The sequence below is a fragment of the Primulina huaijiensis genome, chromosome 7 (assembly GCF_012295235.1).
Source record: "Primulina huaijiensis isolate GDHJ02 chromosome 7, ASM1229523v2, whole genome shotgun sequence".
Lineage (NCBI taxonomy): Eukaryota > Viridiplantae > Streptophyta > Magnoliopsida > Lamiales > Gesneriaceae > Primulina > Primulina huaijiensis.
In genome coordinates this window covers 20,229,916-20,245,908 of record NC_133312.1, presented here as the reverse complement: position 1 = coordinate 20,245,908, position 15,993 = coordinate 20,229,916, and the positions used below count along the sequence as shown (strand labels likewise).

The window sequence follows — 15,993 nt, the reverse complement described above, 5'->3', positions numbered from 1 at the left end:
CAAAAAAAAAAAAAAAAAAGAAATGCTCCGATTGTTTAGCAACATCAGATTCAGCCACCGCCTCGTCGGCTTTTTTAAATGGAAATTGGCAACTCCGGAGAGAGAATAAACCAAAATAGCCGGATATGGAAATATAATGTATCGAAATAAAAAAAAATTGACAAATTATTGAACCAAAAACAAAAAAAGGTAAAGATATGGACCAAAAAATTGTATTTTCCTAATGTGAATTGGGTTGTTGTGTTGCTACTTACACACTCAATTAATTGGACCATGACCCGATTATAGTTGTATGGAAAGCCCAATAGTTTTGCAAGTTTAGACCCAAATTTTATAATTAGCTTATTCTTCGAGTGAACCCAAATTAGACAGCCCATGAAACACAAAAGGGGTCCATGATCCATACTCGGTAGTTCTCCCAATATGAAGTTTAAATTTATTAAATTAAATCTTCTATTTATATAAATAAATATAGCATGACATATCGAAAAAAGCTATTTTTTACTCTCAAATTTATGATTTTCGTAAAATAAATATTATTTTTAAATTTTCGTACATTCAAATATACATTTTGTTTTTATTTTTGATTTTTAAAAAGAAAATATGTTAACAATAAATTTGATGAACAATGTTTCATTTCAAAATAACCATGAAGTTAGCATCCATTATTTCTTTATTATATATTTTGATTAATTTAAAATATAGTAATCTTATTATTTTAGTTTAGAAAAAATAATAAAACATGAGATAAAATATAAAAATAAAAGAAATCGAATCGTGACATTTGATGTCATGTCCCGAGCCCGGGCCCGCGCCTGCGTGACTGAACAATGGCTCCTATAGCAACTACTTCGTATTTGTCCTCGCTTTACGAAAATGATTAATCCAAGTTACTATAGAAGTCCATTGTAAGTCATTATAAACTCATTTTAAATCTTTGATTTTTTAGATGTGGGACAAGGGTATCACATTTGAGCTATTGTACAGTTTAAAATATTATAGTTACAGAAGTCATGTGTTTGATTATTTCAAGAACCATATATCTATACTTCTTGAGAGATTGTCAAGGATAAACGTGCATGAATGAGAGAAACACTTGATGCATAACTTCTCGATAAGCTTTTGTTTGTCAAGCTGGTGATGATACGCTATATGATCTGGTTGGATTACCACAAAAGAGGAACAATGAATCTTAATAGTTAAGATCGATCTCAGGACAATGCTGAAGAAAAAAAAGACTAATATTTAAGATGATATGAAATTATCAACTACACATCTTATCCGGATATTTTTTTATGAGACATATATGATTGTCTTTTTTTTTTATATTTTAATATAAAGAATGAAGAAAACTCAAACTTGAGTCAATACATAAAGAATTTTTGTGAGAACATTGGGCAAACCCTCGATCTATGATTGTCCATATTTATACACTCCATCATTAAATAGAAGTGCTATTATGACATGTCAATTCATGACCAACTAAATTTATTGTACATCACATATTTGTCTTTGGTAAATTTTAGGCCTCGTCAAACTTCTCCAAATTGATGCCATGGGACACATCCTTTTCTATTTCAACATTAATATACTTTTTCCATCCAATAATTCAACTATCGTAACTAATCAATCTTATCTAAGGCTTCCCCATCGGAAAACGATGTTAGAAATTCATAATCACTCTGAATTATTATTCTATATGCATACTGTTTTATCGATATTGATTGATATTCCACTTTATATTTAAAATATATAATATAAAATATTTATTGAAAAATAAATTAACATCACTCAATTTCTTGGAATGATTTAAATAATAATTTGGGAAGTTACGATTTCTTGAAGGTTTTTTTTTAACTAGCTCTTGGTTGGTTTTCTATTGATGTTACAATTTGTGGGGCTCGACGATGGTAACAGTACTTGATTATCATAAGTCAATTTAGTGACATTATAGAAGTGGAAAACTAATCCAATGTTTTGATTAATAGGATCGAAAAATCGTTATATTATAGAAAATAATAATAATATAGTAAATAATATACTTTAAATTCTAAATATATTACATGTGTATATATAAATAATAAAAAGATGTATTTATCCAAGTTTAAAATCTAAAAGATGAACATATAATCAAATATAATTATGTATATGTTTGACATGTCAAACTGTTTTTTAGCACTTTCCGAACTAGACATGTGATTGGTTTCCGATCGAACTGACCGTTTTTATGTTAAAATTTTTGGGATGGATGATGTTAAACTTGATAATCAATTATCATCACATGATAGCTTCCTTGAGACTTGAGGATTTGTTTAATTTATTTTTTATTATTGGATTTTCAATATATGAAAATGGTGGATTTTGTAGAGTATTTAAATTCTAAGTTAGTGAAAAGGATGTATATAATAAGTATGATATAGTCTTAATCCCGTGTCCGAATTGGCCCTTCAACATGGGGTCCACTAATAAGTGTACTAATGGGCCCCAGCCCAAGTACTTTCGCCGCGTTGGCCCATTGAATCCGTACCCTCTGGCATGTGGTTCCATTCTGGTGGGGGCCCACATCCCATCACATCGACGCGTGGCAGCCTTAGTATTAATCCTCACAATGCTTCCAGCTAGTTATCGGCTGTTGCTCCTCAGGGAGGTTTCAACTGTGAATTGTGTCCGCCGTATATATATGAGTTTGATATGATTAGTGTATTCAATAATAATAATAATAATAATAATAATATAAAAATATTTGTGTGATATGATGTCAACCATAATAACTTCTTCTTAAAATACTCACGTTGTGCATCATTCATTTTGGGTCGTTAAAATCTTTCATAATGATCTGATTTTCTTTCTCCATCTCTTTTGTTGCTTGTTATTTTCTCTTTCATTTCTTGTTTCCTCGCTCTCTTTCGTACTTTTTTGCCATTTGTTCCTCAAATTTTGCATAATACTCTCTTGTTATAGCAATCTTCATATCCTCAATTTTATTAAAAAAAAATGTGGTCATCTCGCATTTTTGCATACAAATTCATCATAGGTGAATTTTTTGAGCCAGATCCTTTAATGCTCACTTTGAAGGTCTTTCTTCTCATTAGTCTAATGGTTTTGGGTGCACGTCAATTCCTTCGTTAGCAATGGGCATATCAAAGGGTGTGGAGAAAAAGAGATGGAGATGATTCACTATTAATATTTTTCAGCTTCTTGGTCGTATTTGCTGCATCTCTTTCGAATTTTTCGAACGACTGTATCGGACCATGCGATTTCTCAATCTTTTTTAAACATTGTTTGAGCTTGAGCATACTAAAAAAAATATATATTTAGGAATTTGTTGAATTTCAAGTAAAATAAAATATTGAATCAAATTTTAAGAATATATTAATCTCAAATGACGATCCACTTTTATTGAGGGAGAATTCTGTATCATTTTTCAGTGCCAGCAGCAGCAAGAAGGTACAAAATTTTGATGCATTCAACGAAACACGTTTTTGTTAGAGAGCTCTAGGCTCATGGTATTGATGAAAACAAAAATTAGTAAAAGAAGAATTATTTGATGATCAGTTTTTCGTACAAAATTGAATGAAATTTTATCTTATAATGACTAAGTTATTGTTGTTGGGATTTAAGTCAATAAACTATAGATTGATATTGATTTAAGTTTCAAGATTCTATATGAATTTTAAGTTTCGAGTTAGTAATCGTGATAATTTCAATATAGAATAAAATTAGCATCAATACTCTTATATTTAGTGTGAATTAATTAAACTTACGATGGTGGAGTTTGATGTTATCCTTATGATGAATTGGTTAGACAAGAACCAAGATGTCGTAGATTATTATGGAAACACAGTGACACTCAAGTCTCAAAGTCTAGAAGAACTAGTATTCCATGGCAAGACCAAGGAATGCAAGGCTCTCTTTTCCGCTTTCCAGACAAGGAAAGCCATGAAAAGTGGCAAATATGTTTACCTTGCAATGATAAGTGATGTTAAAGAAGGATTTGCGCCCAAACTAGAGGATATTCTAGTAGTTCGAGAATGTTCCTGAATATTTACCAAGCACACCTCATGACCGAGAAATTGAGTTCGAGCTCAACCTAATGCTGTGTGCAGTGCCCATTTCAAAATCACCATATAGGATGGCGCAGGCTGAACTCAAGGAGCAACTTCAAAATCTAGTAGACAAGTGTTGGAACATTTTATGTTCGCAATCTTGATTTTGATGTTAACAAAATTTGTTATTTTGTTTCTAACAAATTTATCTAGCGTGCAGAAAAACTAAAACTGATCAGGTCCCAAACTGATCAGTTCACGAGTCAAAACTGAAGCTAGCGAGACGCCAACTGATTGTCAAAACTAAACCAGTCCAAACTGACTTCCCCAGACTATTTCAGAGAACCAGTTCACCATACCAGTTCAGAGCATCAGTTTTCATTGATCAATTCGCATATCACGACAAGTCGATCAAATGGAATCCAGCTAAGCACGAATATACTAGGCACAAGCTACAAGTTACTTCAATGAAGAATGTACAATAATGGACGTTGCAGCAGAGCTAAAAGAGGAAAGCTTGTAGAACATTTGTCATAATGAAGAAACATATCATAAGGAAGCACATGCAAATACAACATACATTATTATTGAGTCTTCATGTACGGTCAGCTAAGCAACTATAAATACCAGATCAAGACCATTGAAGAACAAGCGGAACTACAACAAAATACTAGTGTGTGAAGTAAACAGAGGGCATGCTCATTTCATATCAGTTTACCAGAAGCAGTTAGCCCAGTTGTGTGATAACACCTTCGTGTTGTATTGATTAGATCAGTCATCACACATTCACACACTCACATATACAAAGAGTTGAGCTTATTGTTTAGCTGAGTGAGTCTTCACACAAAGACATTAAACATTGTGTTTGTAGTCTTGGCATAAGAGACGTTAAACATTATGCGGATTATCAGGTGCTGCCCGTACTCTTGAGTGCTAGGATTTCTATTTGGTTGCTGCCTTTTTGGAGTAGGTTTGTACAAGGTGTTGTATAAATCAAAGTCTTCTAGTGGATCCTACCCGAAGTGGTAGAAAGGGTGACGTAGGAGCAGTTGAAGTCTTCGAACATCTATAAACATATCTTGTGTCTTTAACTGTTTAACTATTATTTTAAAACTGATTTGATCAGTTTAGCTGATATTAATTCAGTTCTTCCTATAAATGGACTGATATAAGCCTGAACTGATCCCTCTTATTTCAGTTATTCAGTTTACATAAGCTAAAAGCTTTAAACTGTTCAATTTTCTTAACGAAGAATTATTTCGAGCGTCTTTCGCATGGTTTGAAAATCTAACTCGATTTAATTCATCTGTGTATTCATTCTTGAAACGCAAGATATTGCAGCTTATGGAGAATATTTTGTTTGAAGCACTTTCAAGGGTGTCAAAACCGATTCTTCAACAAAAACAAATTTAGTCAAATGCATCACCATGGGGAGCACTTGTCTAATTCATTAAGAAGAAAGACGGAAACATGAAATTTTGTATAGAATATAGAGAGTTGAATATGATCACAATCAAGAACATATACCTTTTCCCGAGAATCGATGACCTCTTTGACCAACTGAAAGGATTAAAGGTATTTTCGAAGCTCGATTTGTTGTCAAGATATCGTCAACTAAAAGGTAAGGCAAAAGATATTCCTAAGATTGTCTTCAGAACAAGATATGAGCATTATGAACTTATAGTGAAGCCATTTGGTTTAACGAATGCGCCTTCAGCTTTCATTGATCTCATGAATCAGCTATTCCTCCTTGAAAAATTTGTAGTAGTCTTTATTGACAACATTATTGTCTATTCTCCAAGCAAGAGAAATCACAAAGAGCAGTTTCAGACGTCTCTCCAAATCTTAAGGGATAAAGAACATGATGTCAAGTTCAAGAAATGTGAATTTTTTGCTAGATAATGTGACATTATCAGGTCACATAATATCCATTGAAGGTGTTTCAACTTATCTGAACATTAGCTATCTCCAATGGAAATCCAATAAGGTAGTTGAAGCTGCAAGTCACAAGGACATGGTAAATATAACCCTCACAACATTATCTTTTGAGTCATGTTTACACGAAATGGTGAAGATAATTCAGGAGCAAGATCCCGATTTGACAAAATTCAATGCTCAATTCAAGTAAGGAAATACTCTTTAATTCAAGATCAATCAGTTGATCACAACGACGTCTTTTGGATATGATATAGATTGTGCATGCCAAAATTGAAAGTTTACGAAAAGAAGTCATGACAGAGACACACAAATAAAAATTTGCGGTTCATCTTATAAGCAACAAGATGTAAAAATACTTAAAGAAAAATTCTGGTTGAACGGAAAGAAGAGAGACACCACGAAGCTTGTCTCTAGATACCAAGTGTGTCAGCAACTAAAAACTGTGCACCAAAGACATGGAGGACTACTTCAATATTTAGAAATCCATGAATAAAAATGAAAGCATATTTCTATGGATTTTGTAGTAGGTCAAACTATTGATGATTAAGCATCTCATATGTCAAAGTACAATAATCCAACAATACCGAAAGAGAAGCCACCTTTGAGTTAGAAGAAAAAATGCTATAACTAAACCCTTACCTCTTCGAAAGACAAGCCACATGAAGTTTCGTCCTATAAAGAGGGAAAGATGTGAAGACACGAAAGTTCGCTATCTATCTGCAAGGTCATGTGATAAAATTAAATAAAGAATTTATCTGAATTAAACACCATGTGATAACCTCTTTGACCTAGTATTTCAACCTTTTTTTTAAAATTTTGAAATTGAAGAATCTTACAACAGCTATATTTATCAGCCATTACATGTCATTTACAAGCCATTAAGCTCAAAACTGGAGGGACAATTAAGGGGCTCATTCAGCTGAATAAATATGGAGTTGTAACTGCTCATTAAAAGTGTGATTATGGCATTTAAAGAGGGCCATAATAATGATCATTCAGATGAACAATTGAGCCTATAAATAGTGACTCAAAAGAAGAGAAAAATCACACCAAATACTCTTCATATCTTCGAGCAACTTGACCAAGAATTCTGCATCATTTTTTAGTGCCAACCGTAGTAAGAAGCGTCAAAATTCTATTGCATTTCCTTCTGATTTTCGAACAAAAGTGCTGCCAAGTTATCGAACCAAGGTCATGTACAATTCTAGTAGCATAGGATTCCATGTTTAGGTGATCAATTAGAAAAAATATCCAGCAAGTTCTTCTTGTTTTTGGAGCACCCTTTGGTATATAACTAGGTTATTGTTTTAAAATATTGGATATACATAAGATCCCCATTCGTTTTATGATTTCATTTGAAAAATGCACACTGATTTTGGTGAGTGGGTTTTTTTTGTTTAACTCGTATTATTTTATTTTAAAACCGACCATCATATATTTTTATATGATTCTTGAAAGCATATATATTTGAAGCATTGAAGTTTGTGAACAAATGATATGAATATATATTCTGAACATGCCTAATTCTTGATTCTTGTTATTCCTGATTCATGTCTCACCCCTTAGAGGATTAAAATATAAGAGACTTATATCAGTTACCTATGAAACTCATAATATGTTCATTGCATAAATTCGATACATGTTTAGTTATGAATGTAAGTATTTCTGTTTATCTATTATATTTGCAATTCTGTGCAAAAATGATTTTAAAGGTTGTGAGGATTCTCTCGCTCACTTAGTGACGACCATATCAATTACTCAGTTACCCCCTGTTAGATAAGAACGAGGAATAGTAATAGGACGAGGAACAAACTAAGTTTTTGGGATGATGAAGAAAAATAAGACCGCCGTCGTTATTTAGTTTCGTTTATGTTAAATTATGTTTTACACTCCACATCAATAAAATATTTTGTTATTTGAGATGCTGTTTTGATTATGTACAAATAATATTCTATTTTATGAAATAAATAAATTGATTTGGAAATTATGTATAAGGCTTGTTGTTTACGATTGTGTGATTGTTAAATAACGTCGATGTCACATGACTCGGTCTCAGAGCGTGATACAATCTGTGTGTATAATAAATGTTGAAATGTGCTAACCATCTATTGAAATTGAAAATCTTATAAAATGTGGAAAGTTTGGAATGGTGCATAAGTACAAGGTTGCATTTGAATTATTGATTTGATTTATAGGGACTGAATTTTAAATGACATTCATTTTATATATATTTGACTGTCACAATTACTATTGAAATTACATAAATTAATATGCAATATATTTGACATTCACTTCTATCCGTTTGAAATTCATATCTAAACCCATCAATCTAAATACAAACTAAAACCAAGGTTATTGGCACAAGATTTTATCCAATATGTTTCTTTTCAATGTGAAATATTGCGTAGAATCATGAAAAGAGATAACATTTTCTACACAAACTAAAACATAAAATGATACAAAAAAATTTTAATTTTAACAATTTCTTGCATAACAAAATGGAGTGAAAATTATATAAATATTTTTGAGAATAATTTGTGAATTCGTTTGAATATAGGACAAAACGGGAAGATTAACTCAATATTATTTAAATATGTTTGATTGCTTGGATAAATTTATTTCAGGCGAATTTCAAATTTATCCATTACTAATTTATGTAGATACAATAATAATTATGATAAATTTAAAATAAATTCAAATGAATGTAATTTTAAATTCATCATTTCAAATCTATTCTCAAATGAAACACAACCTTAAACTAAGTGTTTTTGGGTCAATAGTGCAAATACTTTATTCTTGAGCACATTACAACAGTTGAGTCTCTTTCTCCCCTATTTTTAAGAATCTTCTTTTTCTTTTAATTAGTATTCTTTGTTCTCAGGGAAAAACGTGGGATTTCAGAGTTCATTACTTTATTCATAGTGTTAGTACCATGTAAAGTGGTGGGCAAGTTGCACGGAATTTAAATGCATCCTACTAATATACTTCTTATGAATTGACATTTCAAATTAAGATGACTTGGTGAGTAATTGTTTATATTCTTGAAAACAATACTTGAAAAATCATGGCCAATATTAAATTTGAAATATTAATTGTATGACAAAAACTTGTGTGAGACGGTCTCACGAGTCGTAGTTTGTGAGACAAATCTCTTATTTGAGTCATTCATGAAAAAATATCACTTTTTATGCTAAGAATATTACTTTTTATTGTGAATATCGGTATGGTTGACCCGTTTCACAGTTAAATATTCGTGAGACCGTCTCACAAGAGACCTACTCTAATTATATATCTTACATATATACGATTTTTGTACTTTGTTATAGGACTCCAATTTGTTTGTTTCGCTATTTTTTCTCAAACAAATTAGTTTTGTTGGATTATATTCTTATGCTATTCTATTATATGTTGCAACATATACCTAGTATTTGAATTGTACAATGAGAATAGTCAATTTAATCTGGACCAAGATTACATTGTAATATTTATAAAAATAAACAATTTAAACATATATTTTAAAGTGATGTGAAATAGAGGTGGTATTGTAGAGGGTAAGAAGACATGAGGAACTTCAATAAATTTAGATGGACAAACAATGTTAGAGGATTGATGAAATTCGGATTATATATAATGCTATATATGTTAAATAAATTTTAATAAATTGTAAATGAAAGACTTAAAAATATTTGATAAGTATGGTTCATACCATCAAGATATATTTTTTTTCTTACAATCTCGTCATTTAAAAACTCTAAAATTAAACCTGTTTGACTTGAGCCGATTTTGGGATAGGTGATCTCTTAGAATTTTTTCGAGGAGAGTGTGACTGAGGACATAAGTATACTAAAAAGACTCGTGTTGATACAATAAGGACAATCATCGAATATATGGCTTTACATAGTGATATCAAATACGGTCCTCGACAGGAACACCGAGAAATAAGTGGTATGTGGGGAAAAATACTACGTGGCTTAGGAGCCACCTCTTGAACATGCAGGGTGAAGTGCTACATGCACGAGAGCCACATCTTGAACCCGTATGATCCACCTCTATATTGCCGACACTGGTGGATCGATGAGATAGCTGCGACAAAGACGTCACGTCCCCAAGGAGAAATGATCGTGATAACCCCGTATCAAAATGAAAAGCTTAAAAATATTTGATAAGTACTACTCATTCCATCAATGTGTATCTTCTTTTCGGGACCTCATAACTTAAAAACTTTAAAGTTAAACGTGCTTGACTTAAGGCACTTTTGAGATGAATGTCCCCTAAGAAATTTCTCAGAGAACATGTGTTGATACATTGATGATTGTCGTTGAATCTGAAGTGTTACAAAAATACAAATAGAGAATGTTTTTTTGTTAGATGATTACACATATCTATATTTGTGAGACAGGTCGACCGACCCATACTTCACAATAAAAATAACATTTTTTCATGAGTCAAGTCATATTATAGACATATATCACAAAATTAACTCGTAAAACTATCTCACCTCAATTTTTATGTGAGATAAATAATATTACTAGCCTATTATCAACAAAGATATGTCATTTGCATGACATCATGAGATGATTTATTCCCACAATATCATTAAAAATTATGAAATAATATTTTTTTTAAAAAATAAATTATGAAATTCGATCTCCCAAATATGTTCACATCTATCAATTTACATGACAAAATGTATATTTCTAAAGAAACTGGAAACTAGCAAACATTTAATAATCCATAAAGTTTTAAATTTTATCTCACTATTATATCTGTTCTAATTAGCTAGTATTTAATTAATTTTTGTAAGAATGGGAGTGGGATGGCACTAATCATTCGAGGGCCAAACTGCAATTAAAGGGCGATAATTGAAAAAAAGGGAATTGTTCAACGACCATACGTGGCAAATCCTGATTGGATGGTTAATTTTTATATTACGCATGAACTGTACTTGCTTACACAAGCATATTCCCAAGTCTCTTAAAAAGCATCCCAACCTCCATAAAAAGCCAAACCCGTAAAAAAAAAAGGAACCAATATTAAATTATTAATAAATTAATTAATGATCATAATACATCTTTTCCTTAAAAGTTGCAAACAAATGATTCAAAAAGCAAAAACAAACGTTTATTTTAATTGAAGGATAAATATTCTTTACTGTAATAATCGCAGTTGTTTATTTCTACCATATTAACAGCCTTGAACGGCGCTGTAGTACTACCTTTTGTTGTTTTTAAGGTAAATTTTCAATTCTTTTTTGAGCAGGAATTCCTATTCTTAAACACAGATTTATTGTTTTCTAAATTCAAAATGCCAAAAATAGATGAATTTTGAAGAATTATAGATTCAATCATGATTTTTTCAAATTTCAATTTTCCATGTATAAATATAATATAATACTAGTATTTTCGGTGAATGATAATAATAATAAATATTAAAACTCCAAGATTTTTGGCTGGCGTGGGGTTAGTAAGCTCATATGTGAGCTGGATCCACGCTTAACTCATCGAAGTGACCCACTGACAAATGAAAAAAATAAATAAATTTATAAAGAATTAAATAAGTATAAAAAAATAATCCCATAAATTTTATTTGTGAACATCAAAGAAGCTTACTTTATAGTTGAGCCATTTCTCCTCGTTATTCTCTTTAATCTACAAACAAAGTTTGAATCTTGATAAGCTCCCCTATCCCCTCAATAATTTCTATTGGTTGTTTTTCGGGTTTTCATGACCTGCGCATAAATCTTGGTTGTAACAGTTATTTTTAGTAATTTCCCCTTTATGGGTTTTGTGATTTACATGCAGTCAGTTGGGTAAGTTTTATCAATTTTGAAGAAAAAATGAATCTTGGAGCGAAGCATATGTCTTTTACATGTTCAAGTTCTCCATGGAAGTCCAACAATGGTGTTTCAGAGCAGTTTCCGGTTGGTCTGAGAGTACTTGTTGTAGACGATGACCCCACTTGTCTGAGGATCTTGGAGAAGATGCTTAGAAATTGCCTCTACGAAGGTAATATATCTATACATATATTTACACAGACACGTATATATAGCATTAGCAACAGACACACAGTGTGTGTGTGGGTGTGTGTGTGTCTGTGTTCTTTGTTCATCAGCAATTGACAGTTTATGCCCTGCTTCTATTGTTCAAGATTTCCCCCCCTGCTATTTTGTTTTAAAGTTAAATTCTTTGATTTTTTCTATTGTAACAACAGATATTTTGTGAGAATTTGATTTCTTTTCATATTTACTTTTATTCTTGACACGGTGTTGTGTGATTGAGCAGAGGAAGACTGGAGAAGGGTTGTTGAAATCATGTAATTTGTGCTTATGGTTTTCGATTTTTGAGGGAGGAGAAGAGAGTTTTTGACTTCAGATTTTATGCATTGAGGTCAAGTAATGGCTAAAATTATCACATAGTTCTTTTGGTTTATGTTTTTTAGTCCCTAACCTATGTAATTTAAGTTTTTAGGCTTGCTGTTTGTTAGATTTTTTTGGCCCGGAATATGTAATTACGTAGGTTTAGGACAAATCTTTTTCTTCCTTGTCTGATTATTATTATTATTGTTATGTCCAGTTACCAAATGCAATAGAGCGGAGAATGCGTTGCAGTTTCTTAGGGATAACAAAAATGGCTTTGATATTGTTATAAGTGATGTCCACATGCCAGACATGGATGGTTTTAAACTCCTAGAGCATGTAGGACTCGAGATGGACTTGCCAGTAATAAGTAAGCGCTCTAGAATCATTTTTGGTTCTTTCTTTCGGCTATCGGGTATTGAGTTTTTTTTGAGTCCTGGTTTTGTGGTTTCTTAGTGATGTCGGCAGATGATAGCAAAAATGTCGTGATGAAGGGTGTGACTCACGGTGCTTGTGATTATCTCATTAAACCGGTTCGTATGGAGGCGTTGAAGAACATATGGCAGCATGTGGTTCGGAAGAAGAAGAACGAGTGGAGAGATAAGGATTTTGAACAATCGGGAAGTGCCGGAGATGATACGATGCATCAAAAGCCTTCCGAAGATGTTGAATATTCGCCTTCCGCTAGTGAAGGGAATTGGAAAAGTGTCAAGAAAAGGAAGGACAAGGACGAGGAAGATGAAGGTGAAGATAGGGATGAGGCATCTACCTCGAAGAAACCACGTGTTGTTTGGTCAGTTGAGCTTCATCAGCAATTTGTGACTGCTGTAAATCAGCTTGGAATCGACAGTATGAGTTGTTTATCGCTCTCTTTTCTGTTTCTTCAACATTGTGCTCGTTTTAGTACTTCGATTTGTTTTCCTAATTCTTCGTTACAGTTTGTTTCCTTGTTATGCAGAGGCTGTTCCAAAGAAAATATTGGAATTGATGAATGTACCTGGCCTGACAAGAGAGAATGTTGCTAGCCATCTTCAGGTCCGACAAACCATGATTTGGTTTTATTGTTCCTTTACTTAATTGTGCAGAATCTTAAACTTATATTTCAAATCTAAGCAGAAGTATCGGCTATATCTAAGAAGGCTGAGTGGTGCATCACCACACACGAATGGACATGGAAATGCTTTTATGGGAGATGCAGCTTTTGGGTCTATTTCTTCTCTAAGCGGTCTCGATTTTCAAGCTCTTGCTGCTTCAGGTCAGCTCCCACAGCATAGTTTCGTCTCGCTTGGTAGGGTTGCAGCCAAGCCTGCCATATCTGTGCCCCTAGTCGATCAAAGAAATATTTTCAGCTTTGAAAATCCTAAGTTAAGGTTTCTGGAGGGACAGCAACAGCAAAACAATAATGGGAAACCAATAAACTTACTTCATGGGATCCCTACTAACATGGATTCGAAGCAGCTTGCCACTTTGCACCAATCTGCACAAGCGAGACAGAATAAATCAACACCAATCGTCATGTCCCAGGCGATTCCTAGTGGTGTATTGGAGAGAAGCAAAATGGAAGGTGTTCATGGACCAGCATATACTTCTGTAGATTTCTCGAGGATTCAGAGGACGGAGTCAGCAGCGAACAACTTTTCACTTGTGAGTGATTCAGGAATCTCGTGTCTCACTACTAAAGGGATGACCCAGAATGAGGTTAATTCAGAAACTAAAGAATCTAGAAGCGTTTTCCTCAATCATGACGTTTTCAATGGGCAAAATATTGACAGAAACCATAATTGCAATTGGGGATTGCAAAATGTCGGGTCTGCCTTTGAATCAGCACAACTTTTAAATTTACAAGGCATCCTGGACGTTTCTTCATCGGTTCTAATTCCACCTGGATATTCTTCCAACCAGATTAACAAGGCAGCCTCTTTTGTTGGAAGCATCCCAAATATGGGTCAGCAGATAAACTCATCATTGGCTAATAATCCGTTAGTAATTAAGGCTGAAAAGCTGCCTGAAATGGGCTTTCAGAATGTACTTTTTACTGAACAGTTGGGCCAGCAGGATCTAATGACACTTTACAAACAGGTTTGCTTTTCCCTAAATAAATTTTGATGCTTCGATTTACTACTTCATGATTCTTAATCCACATAAATTTATCACATTACAGCAGCAAACAGGCATGGAACCAGTGGAAAGCGAGTTTGGCTTCGACGAATATCACATGGATAATCTTATTGTGTAGCTCCTCCCCTACTTCGTATATAGATGCCATCACAGACGAAAACACACTCTAGATCTTGTGTTCCATAATTGTGTTTTATTTCCTGTCTCATGAATGTTGCACGACACATGTGTATTAAATTTACGTCATTCTAAAACTGCGTGATTCATCTGCACACATGAAACATGAGATAAAACAACAATAGAAACTCAAGATACATGCCGTTGAAACCGGTTGAACTGGGTTTTGTTATGTTTCCCGAGGTAGGATCTTGATACTTTTTCTGGGTTTTTTTGCTTTCTATTGAAGAAAAATATACATGTGTGTGCATGATATGCAAAGTTCTTTTGGTTGGTCGAATCCAGTTGATTGTGGATTGTTTCCAGGTAAGTGTGCTCATCTGCATATTAAACGTGGGGTTAAAGTTGGAGTCTTGTTGTATAAAATTTTCAGTCAACAAGGTTTGATTTGTTTATAAAAAATTATATGTTAATTTAATAAGTTTTTGGATATGAAAAATATTTTATTTAATTTTTAGTTTATGTTCTATTAGTAATTAATATGTGAACAATCCAATTATACAGAAAATTTATTTATTATATATTTAAATCCAAATAAAGCTAATAATAACATAAAAAGTTTATGTTTTTTTATTTATATATTCTACAACAATGTAACGTGCATCAGTATTTTTTATAAGAATAGGTATTTTGTGTGATGGTTTTACAAATCTTTATCTGTGAGACGGGTCAATCCTATTTTTATTCATAATAAAAAGTAATACTCTCAGCATAAAAAATAATATTTTTTCATGAATGACTCAAATAAGAGATCTGTCTCACAAAATAAGACCCGTGAGATCGTCTCACACAAATTTTTATCTTTTTATAATCATTTTAGAGTATAATTAATTAGAATCGATTTCTGTTTTTCTTCAAATAAACCACATAACTTATTTGTTATGAAACTCAAAACTTAAATTTGCATTCAGCATATCAAAACGAACCAATCTGAAATTCTTGGTTTTGTTATTAATATTTTATGGTTTGATGTGACTTAAAATTTTGTATACCCATAACATATGATTTGGTTCCAATTTTTATCAAAAACCAAATCAAGTCGTAGTATATATATTTTCTATTAAAACATATATCTCAATCAATCTATCATATATTTGTATTCTACCATTGATATGATTCTGGCCGGGCGTGACGTGTTGAATCTTGGGAGGACATCTATACAGTTGCGTTGTCAAGATCGTACAAGCAAGATTCGAAGCTTCAAAGAATTCGACATGCATAGCAATGAAGTTGGGAGGCATTTCAACGTCATTAAAGTGCTAAATGATGAAGAGGATGCCAAATCAAGACCTCAGACTAGAGAGCTTCGTGCTAGTGCAGTAAAACTTCGCACCTGAGCGCGTGCCTGGCGCTAGGGCG

At 32.7% G+C, this 15,993-nt stretch overlaps 1 protein-coding gene across 2 annotated transcripts; it reads left to right on the top strand.

Moving 5' to 3' along the window:
- The first annotated feature begins 11,563 nt into the window (after window positions 1–11,563).
- Window positions 11,564–14,806, top strand: LOC140980760 (two-component response regulator ARR2-like). 2 transcript variants are annotated; one of them, XM_073446805.1, is made up of 6 exons: window positions 11,564–11,989; window positions 12,557–12,709; window positions 12,796–13,188; window positions 13,298–13,374; window positions 13,456–14,418; window positions 14,504–14,806. In XM_073446805.1, the coding sequence occupies exons 1-6, from the start codon at window positions 11,821–11,823 to the stop codon at window positions 14,573–14,575; spliced, it is 1,827 nt and encodes a 608-aa protein (XP_073302906.1). In that variant the 5' UTR covers window positions 11,564–11,820; the 3' UTR covers window positions 14,576–14,806. The 2 variants fall into 2 exon arrangements, with proteins under 2 accessions (XP_073302906.1, XP_073302905.1); XM_073446804.1 differs by having other exon boundaries at window positions 11,565–11,989; window positions 14,501–14,806.
- Window positions 14,807–15,993: the final 1,187 nt, after the last annotated feature.